Genomic DNA, 26,027 nt, shown 5'->3' with positions numbered 1-26,027 from the left:
TTTATGGCCGTATTTATATATGGGTATATAGGGGCCATATTTATGGCCATGATACCCATTCCTGGAAAAATAAATCTCCACAGTTCACTTCTAAGTAAAAATCTGGCATCTGTCTTCTTAGAACACTATGCCAAGTGAAAGAAGCCAGACACAAAAGGCCACATACTGCATAATTCCAGTTGCATGAAATGTCCAGAATAGGTGAATCCAAAGAGACAGAAAGTAGACCAGGGATTGCCCGGACCTGAAGGGAGGGAGGAGAGGGTAGTGGCTTTTAATGTATGTGGGGTTCTCTTTTGGGTGATGAAAATGTTCTGGAGCATTCCATTGGATTTCCTCTGACACTTGAATTCAACATGTCTGAAGTATGACCTCCACTTCCACCTCCACTTTATATTCCTTTTCTGGATGAATGATAGTCCCTGTCTCATTCCCCGAGACAGAAACCTGGGGGTTCTTCTTGACTTCTCACTTCCCCTCACACCCCGACTAGTCTGTGACCAGCCCCTGTGGTGTCTGCCCATTAATGCCTCAAATCTTCTCCTTCTTTTCTGTACTCCCTGCCCTTACCAGCCTCATCATCTGTCTCCTGGTCCCCTTCTGACGTCTCCCTACCTCTGTTCCCACCTTCCTCCAGTCAGTTCTCTACGTTACTTTCTAAATGAACTCTTCCTTGATGCCACCTTGTCTCAGAATTAAGTACAAGTTCCTAAACATGCCACACATGACCCCCAAGAGAAGGTGCTTAATAAGCATTTGCTGGTTTGCTGAATGAATATGAGCTGTGTGTTAAAGAGCCCTGAAGGCCCCCATGGTAATGAGAGCTGCCTCTAGGCTAGGAAGGTCCGCAGCTGGTGGTCCAGAGCAGGGAATTAATTCCTGCCTGGGCTGAATGCTGGCTCTCCCACTTACTCACTAGCTGTGTGTCTGGACATGTCACCTAACCCCTCTGTATCTCAGTTTAACCTTTTGGAAAATTAGGATTAAATGAGGTTTGCTATTGTCAAATGATGTAATGCATGCAACATGTATGGCAAAAAGAGTTCAATAAATGCTACCTGTTACTGTAAAGCTGCCTTTTCTGTGAAGTCCCAGAACTTAAGATAACATTGAAGGCAGGTGGGTTTGCTCGTTGGCCTCCTCCTCTTCCTCCTCCTCCTTCCTCTCCTACTCAGTGGGGCCCTTGTCTGTACTGGCCACCTCTGCCTTCTTTGCTACTCAAGAGCTATTCCAAATTCTCACCCGAGCTCCATACTCCATTGTCAAACCCATCTCTGTAGCAGATAACCTTGCCTCCCACTCTCTGTGCAATGTCCAGTTACCAGGCATGACCACCTGCAACCTTCTCCTCTTCCCGCACCCATGAGTGTATCTATTCCTGCTCTCCATCCCTCCTCCCCCTCCCACTCGAGGTAAATCCTCCCATCTGAGCTTTGGGCTCCACCTTGTTCCAGGCTTCTGGGATTAGAACCTTCTTTTACAGAGACCGCCTTGGGTTCCAGAGCCTTTTTTCATGGTGCTAGTCCCAGATGCTCCCTCCCTCATCCCACCTTGTTCCTGGGTTTACCTTACTGCTGACCTCTTGCTTAGTCTCCCGTTTGGGCCAAGCACTTACCTTAGGCCTGGATGGAAATGGCTTCTCCAGTGTTGATGTTTGATTCTTGCCCTTAGTCATTGTTTTATCTCCACTTGCTTTACTTCTAGACGTACCTCTCAGGTCCCTGATCCACTTCTCATCAGACCTGATGCCCCACTACCTCCCATGAAAGGCATCAGAGGGTTTAAATGACACCAGATTTGCATGAAAGCACTTCTCATGAAGAGTCCCCCACCTCAAGTTCAAATTAAATGTCATCATATTCCATTTCTAGCTATTATATTGAATCCTGAAAAGCAGTAGAATCTGATTATAACTTTGGGAATTTTTATAAAGGGAACCTTAAAAGTGATCAACTTAGCTTGGAATATACAAGAGAAGTGCGAGGTCATCTTCCTAAGATCATGGGAGAGTTGGACCTGAGATCAAGTTTAATCAACTTCAGAAGTAAATTAGCAAACAAAGTTATCTTTCATACCCATTCCTTTGCAGGCTTTGTTCAGCTTTTTGGCATCTCGATCCGCATCAAAACCCTGATGACTTTTCTCTTTGGCCTAGAGAAAATATTTGAAAAGGTAAGTGGACAATGCAGGCATTTAAGAATTATCTCTGGCTGAAATTGGCAGCTAACTGGAAGACCAAACCGTCATCTAAATGAGGGACCAGATGCCACTTTACATGGGGGTACATGTGGAAATCAGCTGGGGAAACTCTGGCCCTCGAGAGATGGCTGGTACTCCCTGGAGCCAGCTGGACTGGGATGACCACAGAGAATGGGCCCCTCTGTTCTCAAGGACAATCACTCTGGCCAGCTCTGGGAGGAGCGATTTTCACATCAACTCCACCTTTGTGTGTCTGTTTCTGAAACAGAGAGTAACACAGTGGGCCAGTGTCCCTGAATGCTGGTTCTCCGCCTTTGCCATGAGACATGAATATGTCTAGGGAATAGGTGTTGCCGGCCGGAAGCTGAGGGTTCTAGGATCTTATTACTGATTCACTTGTCAACCTGAGCTAAAGCTTTGCCATTCACACAATGAGAGACATGATGTTTAGCTGGTCAGAGCTACCATGTGGACGGAAATAGCAGAGTTATTTGGTTTTTATTGCTCTTTGGGGAGAGAAAGATCTGTATACATAGTAATGTTGCCCATACTTCAGTCATTGGCATAATATTTGCACTAATTTTTCCACAGCTAACGATGTCTGCATCATTATTATTTGCTTATCATTTTTCTTTCAGTTGAATTACTTTGTTTTTACTTAGAGTTATTTTTAAGAAAGAGACTTTCTATTAGCACTGAAGTAGAAAACCAGTGTTGTCTGCTGAAACAAAAGGTAAGCATAAAAATCAAGGCATCACTATTAAAAATTTAAAGACATGAGATTGACTGCAGTTACGCAACCAGTAGCTTTAAACAGACCCTGTGTTTCCTCAGTTCTTTGTCTTTCCCCACAGAGGTTCTCTTTGATGACGTGGGTGACTTACTTTGCATCCTTCAGTGAAAGCTGGTGTAAGTACCACTGTCCGCGCACCCTGATTCCCCTCTCCCTACTTTCATTTCATTGGGTACCTATAGGGAACGAGCGAGCAGTAAGCCACATCGAGCACAGAGGACGAGTTGCATTTATCTGCCTATTTCCTTTGGGGGGATTTCCTCTCTCCTCATTTCATGTGGTCTCACTGGGGCTGTCGGTCACGAGGCTTGAGCCTCCTTGTCCTGCCCTTGGGTGGACACACACCCAGTCACTCTGGCAATAGTGGCTGGTTCAGGAGAGGGGGTGTGATCCAAGCAGAATCAATTAGCCTTTTCCCTTGGTTGACACAGAAATATTGGGAGAGATCCGTCTCTCCCTTCTGAGCTTGCCAAGCTGAGAGAGCGTGAGTCTGGGGCTGTTGGCAGCCATGGTGTTCACTCCATAAAGGAAGCGTGAGTTCAGAATGAAGCAAAATAGAGACAAGAAGACTGGAAATATGGAGAGAGAGAGAGAGGGAGGGAGGGAGGGAGAGAGGAAGATAACGATGGATGGGCTGGAGGAGGGCTTGTGTCTAGGCTTTGGTTAATGGGGAATCATACAATCTTAGAGCCACGGGGACCTTCAGGGCCACCGATCACCCACTGCCGTTTGGAACGTGAGTGCAAGGCCAGGTTGAAGTGTCTATTCCTGAAACAACCCAGGGAGAGGGAGTCATATTTGTCAAGCAGCTGCCACGTGCTTGATGACGGCTTCATTTACAGACCTTTCTTCATTATTTATGGGGAAGTGTCATCTGCTTTACAGAGGAGGACGCCTGGCTTCAGACAGGGGAGGGAAGGTGCGGTCTTGTGGGCTGCAGGTTTGCGCCAGCTCAGTTTGTCTCCTAAAGCTCATGCTTTTGGGTCAGTGCACCATCCTGCCTCACACTCTGACTGGGGCCCTCATGTTCAGCAGAGGCACAGCATGTTCCATTTTCCGTTTCCAGTCTTTTGTGGGCTGTGAGGAAGCTATCTAGTGCTTCTGAAGGCTTGTGGGCCGGACCAGGGACATCATTTGTGGGGCTCAATGCAAAATGAAAATGTAGGGCTCCTTGTTCAAAAGTGATGAAGAATTTCAAGATGGGGACATCAGAACATTAACCCAAGAGCAGGGCCTTTCTGAGTGTGCGGCCCTTTGCGGCTGCACAGGCTGCACACTGACCAAGCCCTCTCTGCTTTGTGATCACATTCTAAAAGGTCTGGTTGGGTGAGTGTGGGAGGGTGGGAAGTAGCAATCTCAAAGGAGTAAATTGTGTCTTTGCTTTTCATCAGGAGTATGATCGGTGGCTCAGAGCAGCAGAAATCTCCTATTAACAGGTTGATTCATAAACTGTTCGGTATTTTAGCCTTATCAGAGCAAAAGTTTGGTGGAACACTTCTTATCTATCCCACTTCATAAATGGTAAGTCAAAACAAAGACAGGGGATCTATGAATGGCTGTTCAGGTTATGCCCAGCCTGAGGGCCCTGGCTTGGGGGCGCTGGGGGCTGGGTACCACTGGGGCTACACTTGCCAAGCTCTGTGCTGGCAGAGCTGCTTCTCCCCTAGAGGGACTTCTCCCTCATTTGGACAAGGATGCTGCCAGGGCTTGCTGAAGCCATGAGGAGACTTGTTTAAGGTCACTTGGCCAGATAACAGCTGAATGGGAACCAGGGCTCAAACCAGGACTGTCTGACTCTGTCAGGGTCTGAAATGACATTCCCTCCCGGTTTTAGTAAGATGGCTCCATGATACAAATATCACTGAGTTCTAAGAGTGGAGGGATGGGAAAAGAACCCTCTGGACACATGCAGTTTGTTTATCCAAGGATGAAAAATGAGTAAAAAATAAGCATCATTTAATCCAAAATAATAGTGATGCCCAGGGGCTGCAGTGGGAGAGTGTTGAACCCTGTGAGGAATAAAGATGATGCTGAGATTGAATTTTTTTTCTTTTTTGCTCAACAAATAATGCACCTAACCGCCCCCCTGGCTCCTTCGAGGAATGATTCTTGGCCAAGTTGATTATCTTTCTTTATCGGAAGAGAATTCCGTCTGGTTCCTTGTAACAGTAGGATACTTGATGTCAGAGGGGAAAGAATCATGTGCTGTGATTTAAGAAAGAAAGAGACAGAAAGAGAAACCAGTCTGGGAGGAATTTTCCCCTCTGTGTGGCTGGGACTGCCTCTACAATGGATGCATTCATCAGTGGTGCCCAGTGTTGGTGCACGGGGTGTCCAGTGTTGGTGCACGGGGTGTCCTTGGCTTGTTCTGGTGAGCTGGGTAGAACTTCTCCGGAATGTATGCGGAGCGGACGTGACCCCTCGGCTGTTCATTGTTAGTGGGCCAGGCAGCTGACTTGGGGGCCTCGGGCCTTGTTTGCCCACTAGGAGGTTTTGTTTTTGAAACTCAAGGCCACTGAGCAGAACTTCCACAGAAAGCAGGTCTGTAGGAACAGGAGGCAGACACAAAACGGCGGTGCAGGGGACACCAGGATGGGGACAGAGGGTTGAGCGTGTAAGGATTATGGCAAAAACACAGATGCTCCACTTGCTTTCAACTACAAGGCATAATGGAGGTGGGGCAACATTCCTTTTTTTGTTTTGTTTCGATTTGTTTGTTTTGACAGCATTTGCACGGACACTCAGGAGACACATAAGAAAGATACGATGTTAGAGGCTAATAAAACAGACTATGGGAGTCTGGGCTTTGAGCCCACGTGGATCCAAGTTTGAATGTGGTCCTGCCCACGTGGATCCAAGTTTGAATGTGGTCCTGCCCACATAGCAGCCAGGTGAACTTGGGCTGTAACCTCTCAGCCACTATTTCCTCCTCTGTGAAACAGGGGTGGTGTCTGCCTTCTGAGATCTGAGGCTTACAGGAGATAACATTTCTAGTGCCAGATATTTAGAGGAGCCTCAGAAATGCTAGTCATTCCTCTGCTTCATTGGACCATGGCTTGTTTTTTTTGTCTGGTAGTGCTATTTAGGTTTTCAAGCCTATTTTGACTTGACAAGTTAAAATATCAATATAAACTTGATATTGTGAGATTCTTTCTATCTATCTATCTATCTATCTATCTATCTATCTATCTATCTATCTATCTATCCATCCATCCATCTATCTATCTATCGTCTGTCTCATAATGCCCCAGACAACATCATGTTTATAATAGGCAGCTATTGAGGGTGTAATAGTCAACTTTAAGAGCATAGATTTTAGTCCGACTGGGTTTGAATCCCAGCATGACTGCTTGTTATGTTTGTGACCTTGGGCAAGTTTGGGAACCTGTCTGTGCTGTGGCTTCTTTATGGCAAAATACAGATAATAATATCACCTACTTCATAGGTCTCTTGTGAGAGTTTGAATGAAGTCTGTCACGCAAAGCATCTAAAATGAAGCCCAGCAGAGAGCACATGCTCAATAAATGTAAACAATATTTGTGGAAGGCAGATCAGCCAATGACCTTTCCAGAATATTCTAAATTCTTTCCTGCTTGAGAGGTTTTCACCTTGTAAACGGCACTCTTAGGATCTGTTTTTCGTTCATCACCTACAGTTCGGATCCAGAGTTCCAGGCATGCATTTGACCCAGGGCAGTAAAGGTTTTTAAAAATTCAGGCTGTATGGAGTCCGGGTGACCTGGGATGACACCATGACATCACACTTTGACCAGCTTGATAGTTTGCTCCCCCTTGGGAGGGAGGGTCCCTTGGAGATACAGTGCTGGTGCATTGCTGCCCATCGCGCTGGTGTGTCAGGCTCAAAATCACACAAATCTGCCTGACTCTACAAAAGGCACTGCTTGGTGCATGAATACATGGGGAGCGTTCCATCTTACTTTTCCCCCTCCTTCTGGCATGTCTACATGTCACTTTTCTGTGTCTCCATGGGCCTGACTCTAAAACAAGGAAACCAATGATCCATTTTTCTGGAGGGAGGAGGCAGAGAAAATAAACTGAGATTCTGGGAGCCTAGGAAGCAGTGTCACTGGGGCAGAAAGAATGTTGAAAACACCTTCTCCACATGCCGTTTGGATGCAGTCATGTCTGGGATGCGGTAGAAGAGTGCCGGACCACAGTAAGCACCCCGACATGACGTGGGGGGTGCCAGCTGCAGCTCCTTGGCTGTAGGAGGAAGTGTGGCTTCGTGTCAAGTTCTGAAAGGACCTGAGTGGAGGAACAGACACCTGACCAAAGGCTTCTGACCCAGTGCAATTCACGGAAGGCTTAACTCTTATGATTGAAAGGGAGTATTTTCAGAAATTGTCCTCCAGCTCGCAGCAAACTCTGGGGATGCAGTGTGTGAAAAAGTTAGCTGAGGGATATGGTTTGCAAATTGGTTGCTCTATACATTATATAGTAACCAAGACTTTCTAGAACCCAGCCTTGAGTATGCTCCTGTTTAATCCACTGCACTCATCAGTGGGTGTGACCTGGTCAGGTGACCCAATCTTCTATTTGAATAGTATCAAGACTGCAAAAATAAGAATATACTGTCGCATGAGAGACATGTGAATTCGTTAAAAAGCAATACGCAGCAGGCAAATTACACCATCCTCTGAACAGTTCCTCCCTTTTTTCCTGCTTCCTCTCCTCCCTTCTCTTTCTCCTTTTTCTACTTCCCTTTTCTCCTTCTTCCTCCTTTTCTCCTTCCTCCTCCTTTTTTCCTTCCCTCCTCTTCTTCAACAAACAAGTATTGAAGATCCCTTGTCTGGCAAGTCCCCCCACCACACCTGGTAAGGGGGACTCAATGATCCATGAATTGTAGTCCCTATGCTAAGAGAAATAAACATGGAAATAGACCAATGACAACTGCATTACGATATGGTAAGCACTTCTGCTGCAAATAGCTGAGAGGAGAAAGAGGAATGTTTATGGGGAAGTTGACATTTGTGCTGGTTCTTGAAAAGATAAGTAAGAGTTGGGCAAGCAAAAAAAAAGAAGGGAAAAGCAGGGCTGGAGGTGGGGAGAGGATATTCCAGAGAGAGCCTACAGCATGATGTTTTCTGGGTCTGTGTGCGTGCGCACTTCCTATGACCTGTCACAGCACTGCTGCAGAACAAACATGATTGATCTAAATGTGACATAAAGACAGAGTGTGGGCTTGGGAGTCAGACCTACTGGGTTCAATTACGCTTTGCCCCTTGCTGGTTGTGTGACCACGGGCAAGCTGACCCATCTCTCTGAGCCTTTGTTGCCTCATCTTCAGAGTGGAGGTGCCCCAGCTCATGGGTGGCGTGCGATTTGGATGCAGTCATGTCTGGGTTGCAGCAGCACAGGGCCGGATTACAGTAAGCACTCAGGTGGTGGCACGTAGGAGGTGGGATGCTGCGTGACGTCAGGCTGTAAGGGTCATTTGTAAACTCTGAAATATTATCAAAATGTAATGGGAGTGGCATGTTAATTGTTTGCCTTCCCAGTGCAGATCCCCAGAAGCCTTGGCTTGCTGCAGTCTGCTTGGTAAATATTTAAAAGTGGTTGCTTGGTATCCAGGCTCTGAGACAGAAAGTCTCTGAGGAAGTGCCGGAGGGCAAAGGGCAGAGGGCTCTCTGTACACTGATCTAAAGAGAACAGCTGTTTGAACTGACTTAGAATCAGGAAGGAGCTGAGGAGACTAAAAACGAGGGCTGGGATTAGAACTAGGGCCTGAGCTTATGAAACAGGAGCAGAATGAAGGCTGTGCTGGGGAGAGCCTCAGACATGCCTGCATTCTCAGCGATGGCAATGACCATCGCAGCTGCTAGTTAATGGCCCCTTGAGTTAACGTTGGCCATTTGGGTTAAACTTGCCTTGCATAGAGTTGGGGAAACTGAGGTCCAGTTTGGGAAAGAGCCTTCTTTCTGGTCACATTGGTAACCCCCTGCTCCAAGATATCTATGCTTGAACCTGGCATGATGCTATTTCTCTCCCTATCCCTTTCTAAGTCTTGGTTTTCCCATCTGAAAGATGGTAGTAGCAGCATCCATCTCGTGTGCATTGTTATAAGGCTATGTATCAAAATCACTTGGCAGGATGCTCGCATATAGTGAGGGCTTAAAGTTATTTTTGTTACTTCCTTCCATCTTGACCTGATTCCTTCTGAGTGTTGAAGGAGCCCCTGACATGGTGCTTTGTGTGGCAACTTTAAAATAGCTGATTACATAATTTTGTCCTAAATCAGAAGACATTTTGTGCTTGTAGATAAGCAGTAGCGGGAGCTAAGTGTGTAAGAGAAATTTATGGGATAAACATTTAAAACTGAGAATGATAGCCAAATATAAAGCACTTACTATGTGCCAGACACTGGTCCAAACAATTTACATATAACTTACTCAACCTTCACAACAACTCTATGAAGTAGGTATTATTACCTCCTTTTCTGCAGATAAGGAAACCAAAGCACAGAGAGGTTAATTAATTGCCTGAGGTCACACAGCTAGTAAGTGATGGAACTCAAAGCTACACAGTCTGAATCCAGAAACTCTACTATTGACTCCTCACTAACCAATTTTTTTGTCCCTGTAAAAATTATTTATTAAAAAAATTTTCACAGTAGAAAAGCTCATTTCAACCCTTAGAATGCTGTTTTTTATAGAAACACCAGTTGAGACTTGTGACTTGTCTGCTGACCAGGGAAGCCAAGGACCACTTGGATGGCCTTGGGATCAATAAATGTTCTTGATGATGAGACAATAGGAAGTGAAATGAAAAAAATGAAGGCCATTATCACTATTTGCAAGGCAAAACAGACAGCCTCTCCCCAGAGCAAAGTATGTTTGCAGGAGAGGCATATTGTCAAACTCTGCTCCCAATATTCCTTCTGAGTCAAATGGAATCATGCTTTCTGCTTCTTTTCTGTAAACGGGGACTAATACATGCTGTACCCAGCAGAATCTCAGGAAGATAAAATAAGACAATGTGATTCACTGCAGCATCATTCACGATAGCCAAGATATGTGTCTGTCAAAGAAGATAAAGAGGATGCGATAATATATATATATATATACACACACACATGCATATATTAAAAATGGAATATTAATATCACATATATAATGGAATATTATTCAGCCATGAGAAAGAAGGAAATCCTGCTATTTGTGACAACGTGGATGGAGGTTGCAGGCGTTTTGCTAGCTAAAATAAGTCAAAGAAAGACAAATACTGTATGATATCACTTATATGTGGGAATCTAAAAAAGCTAAACTCATAGAAACAGAGATGAGAATGGTGGTTACAAGGAACTAGGGGAAAAGGGGAGAGGCTGGTCAAAGGGTACAAACTTACAATTATAAGATGAGTAAGTTCTGGGGATCTTATGTGATCTAATCTAATCACAGCATAGTGATTATAGTTAAATAATACTGTAGTATATACTTGAAAGTTGCTAAGAAAGTATCTTAAATGTTCTCACCACAGAAAAGAAATGGTAACCATGTGCCTTGCTGCAGGTGCTAGCTGATGCTATGCTGGTAATCATTTTGCAGTATATAAGTGTATCAAGTCAACACATTGTACACCTGAAACTGACATAATGCTATACGTCAATTATGTTTCAGTGAAGCTGGGGAAAAAAGACAACATAAGAGAGTACTGGGCAGAGAGATTTCATGATGCAGATCGGAGCTGGTCAGGGAGGAGCTGGCTTCTCTGACTTTCTCCAACAGGATCTCAGGACTCTTCCTCCTCCCCTCCCCATCTGACCCCAAATCTTCCAGTTCCCCTTTCCCAAAACATCTTGCCCTTAGTTCCTGGGGATCACAGTTCAAGGACCGCAGTGTGCCAGGGAGTTGAATTTTAGCAGAGGCATTTTGAAGACTGAAAAGGCATGAGGCCAGCAGGGTGGCCAGTTTCTGATGTTTGCTCTTTTTGGGTGACTGCTTTCCAGCCTGAAAAACTGTCAAACACTTTCACAGGTATTTTGTCACTTCACCCTACCTGACAGAGCCCATGCAGAATGACTGCTGATGTGTCTGATCAGCAAGGGGCCCATCAGTGTGAGGTAGGGAAGGAGAGGAGGGATGTTGTGAGTGGATTCCTTCCTTTACTGAGTCCTCAGAGCGCCAAAGAAGCTTGGGGACTGAACACGGAGCTGTGAGCCCCTCCATTTGTTTTTAAACACTTGGTTGCCCATGATTGAGAATGAATCTACTTAAGGAAATTTGCTGAAGCCTTATCTCCTCTCCAAAACTGTTCATGACCATCTTGGAAAGAATTGAGGACTTTCTGCGAGTGGTGGGCTAGTGCCAAGGTGAATACTGTTTGACTACCCAAGATTGAGGGTTTTCTGGGTAATCCTGGGTTTTATATACATATGTGTACACTGAGGGTTTGTACAAGTAAGAACTCCTAGACTTTATCCAAGGAGCAAAAGATAAAGGGAAGAGGTTTATCATAGATTCTTAGGATAGAAATTCAACCCAAGGTTTTCCAAAAAGGATGACATGGAACATTGAAGGTATTAAAGCCCATTGGATTTCCAAGTGGGAAGAAGTTACTTTTAAAACTCTCTCTAGATTCTTCTAATTAGTCAGCCTTTGCCTGGTAGTAGTGTGTCTTTCACACTTTTCCAGTTCAAGGGTTGGCAAAATGCAGACTGCAGGCCAAATCCAGCCCATCACCTGTTTTTGTAAATAAAGCTTTATTGGAACATAGCCAACCCACCCATATCCCCTTGATCAGTGGTTGCTTCCACACTACAAGGCAGGGCTGAGTAGTTGCAACAAAGGTTGAATGCCCCATAAAGCCTCAAATAGGTACTTTGCAAACCCCTTCTCTATTACATGCAAACAGGTCTTTTTATCAAAAACAGGTGACAGAAACTGAGTACTTGGTATTTGGAGATAGTACTTGGTTCAAATTTAATACACTCTTCTTGCTTCCATTTGGTTATCTGTACTTACTTCTACTGACATTGGTTTCCCATTTATGGTACTAATAGAAACTTTCTTTTTAATATAAAACTTTATTAGCGTCAAAAAGATGAGTGGATTTCAAGAAAGTAGTTAATAGAGCTATTAGTAGAACAAGTGGCACATGTCTATTTGTCAACATTCAAGAAGGTCACACTTAAAGTCTGAAGTTTGGGAAACATTATTCAATGTAATTAATCCTCATTTTACAGATAAGCTGAGGCCCAGGTTCCCTTACTTGCTTATGGAAAAAAGTGGACTCCTCTCTCTCTCAGGACAATGTTCTTTTACCTTTAACTGGTCACTCATTTGTACTTTGAAACCAGTTAACATAAATGCAAAGTATTGGACTATTAAAGTTCATGAATTCAGGGCCAGAAAACATCCTGGTGACATTTTCACAGATACGCTCAGTAGACATTGATGGGCAATTTGAAACACAGCAGAGGGGTCATTCACATCTTTAAACATGAATCTTGGGTGATTAGTGGCATATTGTTTCATTAAGTTGATTGCTTCTCGGGCATGGTTTCCTTGAAACAATAAATTTGATAAAAAGTCTTGCTTTTTTTGTTTGTTTTAAATCAAAATCCACTTAAATGCTTGTCAGAGCAAAAAGTTAAATTGTTAAATAGAAAAAAATATATTTTATAGTGTACTCTGTTGGGTATATTAAGCATAGCTTCAATCTTAACAGAATATTTGGTTATTTCACCATATAGTTATTCTTCCATTTTAATTAGGACTCACCATGGTCACTCTAACAGCAAAGCTGATTCCTCCATTACCAGATCCTCTTCCCATTTGGATCTGCTTTCAAGGTCTAGTAACCAAGGAGGTAGACCAGACAGCTAGGAAAGTGTGTTAGGAAGCTTGAGCCTGGCTTAACCTTTGAAGTGTGCTGGAAACTCAGGTTGCTGCTTTTTGCTGTTGAGCCATCCTTTCAGAGATGCCGTTTTAAAGTCACGGGTATGACCACTAAAGGTTTGGCCATCACTCTAAACAGGTACAGATATTTGCATCTTTGTCAAATGAGGTGGAAAATAGAAAAAAATCCCCTTGGATCAGATCTCAGTGTGACTTACTTATGTATGCTGCATGTTCTGAAAATTGAGTGAAAATTTTCAGGTTAAAAAAAAAATCTGCCTCCTAAATTTGGGGTTATTTATATGTTGGTATTTTAAGAACACCTTTTAATGAAGATTGGCATAGTAGGTCATTTTCCAGAAAGACAAACATTCTTAGACTATGCTTTCTGGGTTATATATGTTGATCTGATTTTTACCATCAAAGATGACTCCGGGGTTGGGACCTGGCCTTAAGGAGATCTGAACTTAAGTCTCTTCAAGGTGTTGGGCACCGTTGTTCCTGAAGGTACTGGCAGTATACTCAGAAGTGCAAGCAATGGGATGGGTCTACCATGCCCTGAGCTCTGGGATAAGGAGATGAGGCAGCCTTTTTGGGGGCTACACCCAGAGGTGAGCAAATTGACTCATGATTATTTCGGTCAATATCTTTCCAGATAAGCCCTGTTCATCTAGGCAGGAAAACCAGTTACTCAGCAGCTTTGCTGCTGGGTATTTTTGCAGGGAAGTCCTTTTCATTCTGGCCATTAGAACCTAGTAATTAGCTAACAGTCTTTGGGGGGAAAACTGCTGCCTCTTGGCTGCTGTTGTCAGCAACAGGATGGCAAGGGTCAGTCTTCCAGATGAGCTGGCTTTTATCCTGTGATAAGAAAGGCAATCAAGGAGGGAGAGCCTGGGCCAGAGGGGCAGGAATGCCTGATTGCTGGTGGAAACTCAGCCAGATAAAGACATTGTGGGGACATCTCCTGCCCCCTAGACTCGCTTTCCCATTTAAGGTCTGTGTTTAATGAAGTGGTTCTCAACCAACCAAGAGCGATTTTGCCTCCCTGGGGGACACTTGGCAATGTCTAGAGACACTTTTCATTGTCACAAATAAGGGAATACTAGTGGTATCTAGTCCTAGAGGCCAGGGATTCTGCTAAACATCCTTCAGGGCACAGAACAGCCCCTCACAACGAAGGATGGTCTGGCTCCAAGTGTCAGTAGTGCCAAGATCTAATGTGCTGAGGGTCTACAACCCTCGCCCAGTGGCTGTAACAACTCTGTCAACATGTTACCTTTAAAGGTGCTGAGCTTCTGGTGGTAAATGAACCATAGCTATTGACTAAAGCAAGGTCCTCAATCACAAAGAATGAACTGCCGTGGTTACATAAAAGGGAAATTAGAAGTGGACCGTGGTGTTTTTCTTTCTTTGATTTTGTTTTGGAGGAGCCCAGATGACAGATCTGAAAGATGAGTACTGGGATAAGATAACTAGGAAGAAGAGTTTGAATTGGTCCAAAGTGAGAAGCCTGTCATCACCCCCTGCTTCTTTGTCTGCATCACAGCCTCAGCTGGCAGCCCCAGTTAACTCATTCTTAGGGGCCCTTCAGGACCATGTTGGGCCGGACAACTCAGAGCTTCTACTAGAGGCAGAATAACATGCGCTGTCTCAAAACAAGATTTCGTGTCCTGGGGGAAATGACTGTCAGCTTTGAGGTTGTCCACAGATTGCTTGGGGAGTGAGAGACCTCTGAAGAGTGCTAAACATCCAGATACCCAATTACTGCTGTATTACCTCAACAAAGGTGAACTTGGAGGATAAGGTGGTTATGGGAAGATGACAGCTATTTGTCAACTGTGAAAGGAACCGTGCCTTCAAGAGTTATGAAAAATGAAGCACTTTTCTCATTAGACAAGAATTATCCATTTCCTCCTTCTATTGCCAAAAGCTGTTTTCTTTTTGTTTCTGTTTTGTTTTGTTTTGTTTTTCAATGAGAGTGTAAATTTGGGGTTCATTGCTTACAGGAAAAAAGGAAGCTCGTGTACTCTGGGATTCTCAAGAGTCAATGCTAAGTGGGCAGATGGAACTGGAAAGAGAAAACCTGGGGGGCTGAGCCGAGCCGTTGCAGCAAGGAACAGCGCTGCAGGCCGTGCGGTAGGGCAGGCCCAGCAGTGTGCGAACACGTTCTGATCTGCTGAAAAGGAAACAGAGTGAAAGAGCTCGATTTGCTTTGGGCAAGTTTTCATCTTAGCCAGGATCAAAACAAGGAATGCCATTCTTTCCCCTGGAAAGAGTTTCAGTATGCTTTGGATCCAGACTTACTATTTCTTTAAAATTCTTTTTAACATTTTTATCTTCCCTTCCACTCCCACCACAATCCAAATCCCGTCAACGGGAGGGTGAATTATTTTACTGCCTTTCTGTCCAATCTTCAAGACTTCATTCTCTTTCTATCTCAGTCCATTCAATAGTAGTCGTCGTCGTCGTCGTAGTAACAGTAGTAATAAAAATAATGGTTATAAGAGAGCAAAACTGATAAAACAATGTCCCTCGACCCAAGGATGGGTAAGGCCAGCCTTGACCACAGTGCTTGTCCAAGGAGTAGATACACACCCAAGCCAGTCAGAATTTTTCCCTGACGTTGGACGTATAGATGCTTAGAGAAAGAAACTCTTTTCCCTTGGGGTCATTAATCTGGAGCGACATGAGGGCAGGGAATGCTCTGTGGTGCCTGAATCATCTGTGGCCAGGTCTCCCTCTCGTCAACTTCTTTTGCCTCCCACACCAATGCAAAGAAAAAGTTCATTTTCAGTAGAAGAAAATGAGGCCAAGATGTAGAAAGGAGAGAGAGAGAGTGAGTGAACACTAGCTGACAAGATGACGCCCGTAGCTCTGGGGAAGAGTCATGATCCATCCCTGTCCTCCTCACCTTTGCCAGGGATTGGTCTAGGATGGGCTTTTGACCAGTTCTGGCCAATGGCGTAGAAAGGGATGTCTGCTTGGGGCGTTCCCGAAAGGTTTTCCTCACTGATAGGAGAGTGGTTCAGGAGGAGAAAGACTGTTTCTCCATCCCCTTCCTTCTTGCTTGTGACCCTGTGCTTGCAATGACAAAAGCCACCGTTTGTCCAGCAGTCTGCTAACAAATATACACTAACTTAAAGGCAGAACAAACAAAAACCGAATTTATACTCCCAGATGACCTCAATCCCAGACTTCTCTCTTGAGTCTCAGATCCAGTTACCTGCTGGGCATTGTACCCAGGTGAACCACAGATACCTCAGACTCAACAGATCCTCAAACCAAACTCATCCTCTCACCTTGCAGACCTCCGTTTTGCCTGGCCAGGGACTTGGGAGTCGCTCTGTAGTCCTCCTTACCCTTCATCTCCCGTCTCCCACCACTCAGCCAGCTATCTTGCTCTGACCCTCCATCTGTCCTCTTCTCCCCAATCCCAGTGTCACTGTTTTTGTTGGGGGCAGGGGCTCCTCATCTTTCTCCAGGGCTGCTGCCTTTCAAGTGCTTGCCTTGCCTTTGGTCATGTTTCTTTCCAGACCTTTGTCCTCCAGCTTCCAGCATGGTCCATCCAAAGTGCAGCTCTGATCTCATCACCCCCTTGTCTGAGATCAACTGGGGCTTCTCTATTGCCTAACATAGTGCTTCTCAAAGTGTGGAGCCCAGACCAGCAGCATCAGCACCACCAGGAACTTGTCAGAAATGCACATTCTCAGGCCCTTCTATTGAGTGTCCACTGAATCAGCATGGGGCCCAGCTTTCTGCTTAAACAAGCCTTCCAAAGGAATCTGATATGCAAAGTTTAAAAACAGCTACTAGCCTCGGGTAATAAAACCCAGTTTCCCTGGCATCATGGGTTGATAGTGTCCCCCAAATTCATGTTACTCAGAACCTCCGAATGTGGCCTTATTTGGAAATAGAGTCTTCCCAGATGTAATTAGTTAAGGATCTCAAGATGAGATCATTCTGGTCTTAGAGAGGGTCCTAAATCCAATGACTGGGGTCCTTACTTCAATTAAAAAAAAAAAAAAGCAAATAAGCCTGTAAATGAAAAGGAAAAAAAAAAAAAGAAGAAGAAGAGGAGGAGAAAACAGAGAGACACAGGTAGGGAATAAGGCCCTCCACGAGATGGCAGGCAGAGATTAGGGTTATCCTGCCCTGAGCCAAGGAATGCAATGCGCTGGGGCCATCAGAATCTGAAAGAGGCAAGAAAGGATTCTTCCCTGGAGCCGTCAGAGGGAATGTGGCCCTGCAACACCTTGATTTCCAACACCGAGACTCCAGAACTTTGAGAAAATAAGTTTCCATCGTGTTGAGCCTTCCAGCTTGTACTAGTTTGCCCAGCAGCCCTAGGAAACCAATATGCTTCGCATGATGTACAAGGGCCTTTGGGTCACCCCTGTGCACCTGTCTAGCCTTGTCTCCTGTCTCTGCTCCCTGTATATTGATCTTTCTATCAAAAATATGAATGGGGCACCTGCTATGTGTCAAGCCCCAGAGCTACAGCAACGAGAAAGACATGGTGTCTGCCCTGCAGAAGCTCCCAGCCTCGGGGAGAGGATTTCTGGACGAGGCACTAAGGACTTTGGCAGGGCTAGAGGGTGACTTGCCAGCCACACCCACCTTCCTGTACCTCTTTGTGCTCCTGCATGACAAAGAATGCCTTTCTCTGCTTTAGAAACCCTCCTCTAACCATTTCTCCCACCCAGCATCACTCCCTCCTCTGTCGAACTTCAGAACTTTTTTACGATGGACACGTTTCTGTTAGTGTATCCATCACATATATGTAAATTATTTATTTGTTTGCCTCCCTGATTAGACTGTGAGCTATTTTGAGGACATGGACTGTAGGTGTTTCTCTTACCCTCTTTTTATCTACAGAGCCTCAAACAGGACCTGGATCATGGTAGTTTCTCTTAAAGAATATGTTGAGCTGACTGAGAGGGTGGAGAGTGACTTCCTGCCTCTCAGTGGGTAGGGGGCCTCTCGTCACTGCTAGTTCACTGTGCAGCCCTAAGGTGGGAGGTGGGAGAGAGCGCAGCCTGGCATGGGCGGTGGAGGGAGCAGAACAGGGTAGTTCTCTGGTTGCACGTGGTGTAAGAGGCCCGGGAGGAGGGCATGGGGCTAAAAAAGGCTTTAAATGCCATCATCAGGGCATCTTCACAGGCAGAGGGGTTCATAGTCAGACCTGGGGCACTGCTCTAGCGAGGCCCGTGAGAAACTTTTGCTTCAACACTTTTTCTCAAACACGAACGAACATCAGGACCACCTGGAGGGCTTGTTCAGTGGCAATTGCTGGGTGCCACCCCCAGAGTTTCTGATTCAGTAGATCTGGGGTTGGGTGGCCAATCACTTGCATTCCTAACATGGTCCTAGGGGTTACCAATGGTGCTGGTCTGGGGGCCATTTGGGAACCATCGCACTAGAGGAATATCTGATATTAGACCTGCGGTTCTTCACTAGGATCACTTGGGGAGTTTTAAAAAACGCAGGCGCTGGGACCTGACCCCCACATTGGTCGTGGGGTGTGATTGTTATAGAGCTTGGGACTCCAACTGAGCAAAACATTGGTTTGATTAAAGCTCATTTAGAAAATGTCATGAATTGATGAATTCATCAAACTTTGTGCATTTGCTATGTGGCAGGCATTGTGTAGGTAAAGGGGATGAAAAGATGAACAATACACAGTCCTACCCCCAGGGAGCCATCAGTCCAGTGCAGGGCAAGTGTATAAACAGTTCTAAAATTATGTGGTAGAGAAGTGATGGTGTTATACACAGAGTATTATGGGAGCACTGAGGACGTGGTTCTAATCTGGCTTGGGGACAGGGGGAGAAGGAGGAAGCTCAGGGATGTGGGTAAAGAGATGAGTGGTGATCTGGTTCAATAGTTGTAGAAATCCCAATAGGGGAGCTTCTAGTTGGTATAATATGAGCCCAAGATGTTCTGGGAAGAACTTCTACCCAAACCCAAATGCATGCTTCACCTATTACTGGATGTACAACCTGGGACAAATTGCCTAACCTCTCTGTGCTTCACTGGCCCCATATTTAAAAGGGGACAATAATAATAATACCTCCCTCATGGAATTGTTGTGAGGACTAAATGACATACATACATGAAATGCTTTGTAGAGCAAAGGGCTCAAATTTCATGGACCACAGCTCAGAACTGCGCATAGACTAGCAAGCACTTGGAAAATGTTATTAGCATCATAACTTCAGAAGGCGCCCTTTAAATCTCCAGTTGTGCCCATCATCACTAGCACTTTTAGCTTATGTTGCTGTGTGGCAGAGCAGAGATGCCCGCGCGTGCACTGGTTTGCACTGGATTGCCCCGCCCCCTATGCTAAGTGACCACAGGCTCCTGCAGCTTTGGGGTTCTTGTGTCAAGTTTTTGGCTTGCCTGTTCTTCCCTCTGTCAGTGTACTTGTTCTTGGCAGCCTTTTTTCCCACCTCTTTGAAATGACTGCTTTTAATCTACTATAGCCAAGAAACCTCCAAAGCCCAGATTGTGTAATTGTGCCTAAAATGTAGCTAGACTTTGAGTGGGAGAGTTATCATTCCTAAAGAAGGTGTGCCTCAGTGCATGTCACATTTTGACATCAGAGGCCCTTTTTGTTTCCTCTTATATGCCTGATGGTGATCTGAAGGACTAACTTCCTGGGATGAAAGATTTCCTGATAGGAGGGGAATTACTGCACAGTCTAGGCTGGTTTCTGCTCGGGCTTCACTGTGATTCTTTGATTTGGGGGATAACAGTTGAATGCACACTCTTGGTTAAAGTCAGACTTATTTTTGTCCCAAATTCCCAGTCACATTCTCTCCTGTCTCTAGAGCCTCCCTTCTTTTCTCAGGAATCTGGACCTAGTCCCCACCTGGCGTGTATCTCCCAGGTGTTCCCGATCCACCTTCATCTGAACGTGCCTGGCGTTCCCCTGCTACCAGTCCCAAACTATTCTCCATTTCAGACAATGTTTGTGTTAGCTAAATATTGGCATGTCGTAAACGTGGCATGTTCACAAACGCCGTGGCAGATCGCTGAGCAGGTGTTCTAAGATTTACAAGTTGGTTTTCATTTACCGGCACTCCTGACACTGTTCTTGTAAGGATCATGCTGTGCTCCAGTTCACTGTTTCTCAAAACTCTGCGCTCATTAGCATCGCCTGGGGGAGCATTTAGAAATCCCAGTGCCCAGGCCAACCACCAGACCGATTAATTCAAACTCTCGGTGGCTGGGACTCGGGCCTCAGTGGTTTAAGAACTCCCCAGGTGACTCCAATGTCCAGCCACGTTTAAGGACTTGCTCCCCAGTCCAGTGCTTCTCAGACTTTAACATGTATAAAAATCACCCGAGGATCTTGTTAAAATACAAATTCTGATTCAGTAGGTCTACTGAGATTCTGCATTTCTAATAAAGCACCCGGGCCACGTGGCTGTTGCTCCTAGACCAGGGTCTACACTTTAAGTCGCAAGGTAGGAGTCCTTTCTAGTGCCTCTTCATGCATCTAAAAAAATTTCTGGAAATCCATAGTCCTTCTGAGTTTGTGATTATTTCCACATTTATCAATGGCTTCCCTAAATCTCGCTCCTTGTCTATTACTCTGTCCATACCCTTCGGCAACACTCTATGACAAAGTCATCTCACTCTATGTGTCAGTATTCTATTTTCCTCTAGATAGCGAGTCTCTTGAAAAGAACTCACACGGTAGCATAGCAGATTTTCCTGTGGATCTTATTTTTCTGTCTACGCACAAAGCTCACTGGCTAAACCCAAGCAGATTTTCCTGTGGATCTTATTTTTCTGTCTACGCACAAAGCTCACTGGGCACAGGGACATGTCCTCCAGGCTAAGCAAACTCTTTGAACACTGCATGCTTTAGCAAATGATAATATCCCAGGATCAATTATTACAGCTCCAAACAGGCTGGTCGCAAACACTATGTCTTCAGTTCAAAAGAAATCATGAACGATGGCAAAAGGATTGGAGGAAAGCACAAAGCAAAAAAGTAATTTTCTGTTTTCAGAATTGGCTAGGATTCCCTATCACAGTACCTTGGAAAATGTAATTTCTTGGCCAACATTCTCTTGGCTTTAGAGCAATGTTTGTCAAACAGTTATCTGTGGACACTGGTCTGTGGACATACTCTTGGGGATTCACAACTTTCCTAGTAGGCTTTTTCTATAGTGTATTTAATGCTGATAATAACTAATATGTAAAAGCTGGTATGAAATGTATTGCATAATCAGGATGGCCAGGGGCTAGCACAAGATCTCAATGCCTGCATTTGTGTTCAATGCCAAATAGCCATACTTTAATTGTTGCAAGCTAATGATAAAAGAACAGAGAACAGAGGGAGGTTTAATATAAAAAGCATACATTTTAGCCAAGAGAAGTCCCAACTGTATTACAGGAAGTCTTACAAACAAAAGGTTCTCAGTTGTTTGGATAGAGAAACATGATAGGAGAACCAGGAAGTCACACACCACATCATATTTTAGGCATTCTGCAACTCAAAAACCCTCACATTATAGCAATCAGCACCGTTTTACACTGAGCACAGCATTTAATCTCAGCAATCTCGTTATCTATTACACTACATCAATAACATACTTTTCGCACATCATTGACTTGTATTGTACTAGCATTTAGTTTGTAAATTTGCTTTGGTTTTGTAGTTGCTTTAAAACTATGAGCTTGGGAGTTTTAAGTTTGTGCACATTCAAGTCACTTTCTAATGCAAATAATTTGTCGTGACTGGGACCACTCTTCGTCCTTTAAAAAGGTTTTACATTTACTTATTTAGAAACACAGTCTGAGGACATATCCACGCCTTGTGCACATGTTTAAATTCCAGTTGTATTTCCTACAGTGTCACAGAGGCATAGTGTGGTATCGTGTACTCTGTTGCAGGGCATCCTTAAGGGGACATTGTTGGGAAGAGAAGCTGAGTTCCGAGGTTACATTTTTACCTTAGCTGCAATTATTGTAACATTTTCTAGGGAAAAAAAAATTTCCCTGCTTGGAAGCAATCCCTGATGGGACCAGAGGACTGTGAAGGGTCCAGTATGACAAGTCATTTGTGAGTAATATGGGGCCCATGAGAAAGCCCATTGATACGATTGATTTGGAGGGAAAATAAAGTGCTTACTGGCTGATGGGACTCTGGCTCTCCCCTCCCTGACGGGTGGCTGCGAGGCTGCACGGCTGCCGAGGGTTGGGCAGGCCCTTTGGGCAACTGTTGACTGCCTTCTGGCAGGGAGTAAGACTGGCTCTGAAGATTCAAAAAAGAAATACATAAAAATGCTTGACCACTCACACAAGCCAGCTGCCCCATGGGGTTGACTTTCAAGGGATGAAAACATCCTCCTTAAATTAAGCTGCTAAGGCGGGGCCAGTGATTTTTCCTGAGGTCCTCTGCATCAATCAGAAGTATTGTAAAAGTGGGTTTCAGTGTCTCTGAAAGAGAATCTAAGTGGATTCCTTGGCTAGTTTGAAAATGCTATTTACAGATGATTTTAAAAAATAATGCCTCTCCGAAGAAGATGCTTGTAGGTTTGCAACCATCTGTGTACAAGTTTAATTTACAGCAAAGGAGAAAACCTTATAAACAAAGTTCTAGTTTACAGAAAAACTTTGGAGTTTTATTCTCTTCGATCCTAGTGAACAGACAATAAATCCTTCTTGCCATGGGAAGCAACAGTAGGTACCACAAAACCTTATTAAAACTATTCTTGCAAAAGCTTTAGGTATACCTGTTTTTGCTGTTAAAAAAATTCAAGATTTAACTCTGACCTGCCTTGTGCATAGTTGGTTCCAAATGGTAGTATTTTGGGCAGTTTTTTAGCCTTTAATCATTTATAGATATGCTATTCACACGAGCCTAGACATTTCAGAAGAAAAGGAAAATATGAAATCCATTCCATGAATATTTACAAATATCTGATGATTGATGCTGTTTAGAAGAAATACTGGGGTATCTTTACCTTTCAATCCAAGTTATATGGGCTTATAGGAGTACTGTCACCTTTGTCTATCGATACTTGCACCGTGAACCTGTATTCCCAAGACACTGATGGACACAGTTGAGGAAGCTTTGTGCAGCTTTGCTAGAGACTAACAGCTTTTAGTTATACATTCCTCAAATACCATTTTAACCACCTGCTCTCTGCAAGGCCCTATTTACTACCTTGTTTTAAACACTTCCCTTTAGCTCCTCCTAAGAGATTTCTGACTAATGCAGAAAAAATACATTCCAAATGCATTTTAAAAGCATGGTATGCTGTGCTGAAAACCAACAATTAGGGGTGATCACAATGGTAAGTATCAATCACAATTTCATAGTTTAAATTTCTCCACATGCTAAGCAAAATTAGAACTTGGTTTGATTCCCAAAAGCAATAAATACTTACATGCCGATTGCCCATTTTCGTTTTTTTCAGAGACAGTTGTTCTGTATTTCATTAAGAGATCAGTTCTTCTACAGGCCAAGTTTATAATGGGTTTCCTAGGGCATAATATCTCTTGAGTTTAATAAGTAACTTTTGGCACTGAATTTGAATACGTTGTTGGGGATGGGTAGGGCGCGGCCCCAGCTACAAATGATCTTAACCTGCCCTACCTGCCTTGTTGGCCATCTTTTTAAAATAAAATATTTATTAATAAACCAGGTGTAGGCCTTTAAAGTTGAATATCTTCTTCCCAAATAAAGGACTAAACCTGTCTCATTCCTGGATTATTAATGTTACTCTTTGTGTTTTTTTTTAATTTTAGGTGTTCATTTAAAATTTTGTAACTTGGAATGATAAAAGCATTAACCAAACAAGATTGAACAATCTTCTTATTTTACTAATATCACTATAATTATGACAGAGAATCTTTTTGAAGGCTACACTGAGTTATGCTAACATCATTTTTATAATATAGCTAGTTTTTAAATTTAAAAAGGGATGTGTGCAGATGGTACATTTTTTCCCCCTAATAATATGAAAAGGTACCATAAAAAGTAAGCCTACAGAGCTCTCAGTCCCTTCCCCCTGATGTTTAAGTGAGTCCTTCCAGAAATGGTAAGCATACAGAGCCATGTTTATCTGTCTCTCTGTTTATGGGGTTGTCTGTCTATCTCTGGCTTTTTTTTTTTCCCCTCAACAAATGGGTTTGTACATTGCATTCTATTCAGCACTGAGTATTTCATATACCAAGTAGATACAAGACACTGACGCATTTCTTTCTCAGTGGCCGTGGGGTAGTCTACTATGGGTATGAACCAAACCTTACCTAACCAGTTCACTATTCAAGGTCATTTAGGTTCTTTTGGTCTTTTGCATGAATATCTTCATTTATGCATCTTTGCATATGTGTGCATGTTTACCTGTAGATACAAAATCTTAGAATGCAATTGCTGGCCACAGTATGTGCATTAAAATTCCGAGAGATGTTACCAGGTTGCCCTACACACAGACGAAAAAATGCTGAATGACTTTCAAAGACCAGCTGACCCACAAGGCTGACTTTCAAAAGACAAAGTGTATACCCGCCTACAAATAATATGCCAGTGCTCCTGTCCCCGCATACTGGCCAACACTAAAGAATATCAGACTTTTTCACTTTTGCCAGTTTCAAAGATAAAAAATGGTTATCTCACTGTTTAGTTTACATTCTTTTCCATTGATAGTTTTATAATTATATACCTCATTCCTTAAAAGTCATTAGTATTAATTTTGCTGCAGTCTGCTTATGTCCTTTATTTTTATTTTGAGTTATTAGTTTTTTCGTTATTTACTTGTACAATATTTATCATAAAATCTAGGTCCCTGTGAAATGTAGCGATTATAATCCTCCAATTTATCTTTTGTCTCTGTTTATGTTTTGAGTGTGTATGTGCGTGTGAAGAAAGTATTAGTTTTTATGTATTTAAATATGCCAATCTTTTCTTCTTTGGCTTACTTAGAAGAAGTCTCTGCATTAAGATGATTAAGACTTCTTATACATTTTCTTCAAGTTTTTTTAATGACTTATTTTTCGAGGCTTACATCTTTCATTCATTTGGAATTGATTTTAATGTAGAATAAGGAAGGAATGGATTCCGCTTTAGTTTTGGTTATTCAATCGATCCTAGGTCGTTATTAATTAATTCATCTTTCCTATTCTGGTCTGAGATGCCATCCTTATTTTATGCTACATTCCTATGTAACGTAGTATGAAAATTCATATAGATTCTTTACATTCTGGTTACATATTTTCATTCTTTTTGTTCTTTAACCTTTATCTGTTGAGTGTCTTAGATGTTCTATTGCTGGGACTACAACAGTGAACAAAACGGTTATGAATTTTCTCCTCCTAGAACATACAGCCAAGTGGAGGAGATACACAAAGAACAACGCATGACAGATTGTTGTATGGGCTGGGAAGAAACCAAACAGGATGCTGTGATGGAGGCTAACGTGTGTGCGCGCACGCACGTGTGCACGAGAGTGTGTAAAATTTACTTTAAATAGGGATAGAGCTCTTCAAGGAGCTAACTTTTAGGCTGTGAATCAAAGGATGAGAAGGAGATCATCATTTGAAAAGAGAAAGTGTTCTTAGTTTGTGCTAAGGTTCAGAAATAGGAAAGAGCTTTGCAAATTGCAGGAAATGAAAGATGGCCAAAGAGACTGGAGTCTGTTGTGTGCCAGGTGGGATAATGGGTGCTGGAGATACAGTGGCACATAAGACAGAACTGCCCTCCAGTGCTGACAGTGGAATGGGGCAGGAGGCAAGAAAATGTAAGTTAACAGCTAACACTTTGACTATTCTCTATTATTTTGTCTTTAGTGTCTAATTTGTGCTTTCTAGTTCACTGCCTCCTTTTCCCAGCCCTAGACTTCTCAGGGCCAGGTCTTCCCTGCCACATCTCCGTGTTGGCTTTGTGTCACTACCCCCTCCCAGAACCCTTGATCAGTGACGGTCTCCCTCCCTCCCTTCCTCTCCCACCCCCGGCCGTTGAAGCTCAAAGTTCAGAAGAAACAGAGTAATCTGACGTGTGGCGCTCAGTGTGGAGATAAGTTCTGTGCAAGGGTACCCAATCACTGAACACAGGAAATTCCTAAGGAAGAGATATCATTTATGGCTCCAGGGAGGTGAAAGATAGAAAGCTTAGAGGCCAAGCAAGGAGCTGACACACCTTCTGATTTTTCCAGATCATCA

General features: G+C 43.7%; 1 protein-coding gene across 2 annotated transcripts in view; it reads right to left on the bottom strand.

Moving 5' to 3' along the window:
* ANXA13 (annexin A13) overlaps positions 1-23,369 on the bottom strand; it is a 55,048-nt gene extending 31,679 nt beyond the window's left edge. Inside the window, exons 1-3 of one of the 2 annotated variants that reach the window (XM_006179731.3) lie at positions 23,255-23,367; positions 21,994-22,116; positions 2,076-2,151 (exon numbers count right to left, since the gene is read on the bottom strand). In XM_006179731.3, coding sequence (XP_006179793.1) covers positions 2,076-2,151; positions 21,994-22,116; positions 23,255-23,269 — 214 coding nt within the window. In that variant the 5' untranslated portion in view covers positions 23,270-23,367. Of the gene's footprint in view, positions 1-2,075; positions 2,152-21,993; positions 22,117-23,254 lie in introns of both variants that reach the window. The other variant, XM_006179732.3, reaches the window with a different exon arrangement.
* Positions 23,370-26,027: the final 2,658 nt, after the last annotated feature.

This window comes from Camelus ferus, chromosome 25 (assembly GCF_009834535.1).
Source record: "Camelus ferus isolate YT-003-E chromosome 25, BCGSAC_Cfer_1.0, whole genome shotgun sequence".
Classification (NCBI taxonomy): domain Eukaryota; kingdom Metazoa; phylum Chordata; class Mammalia; order Artiodactyla; family Camelidae; genus Camelus; species Camelus ferus.
This window is presented reverse-complemented; position numbering and strand designations above follow the sequence as displayed.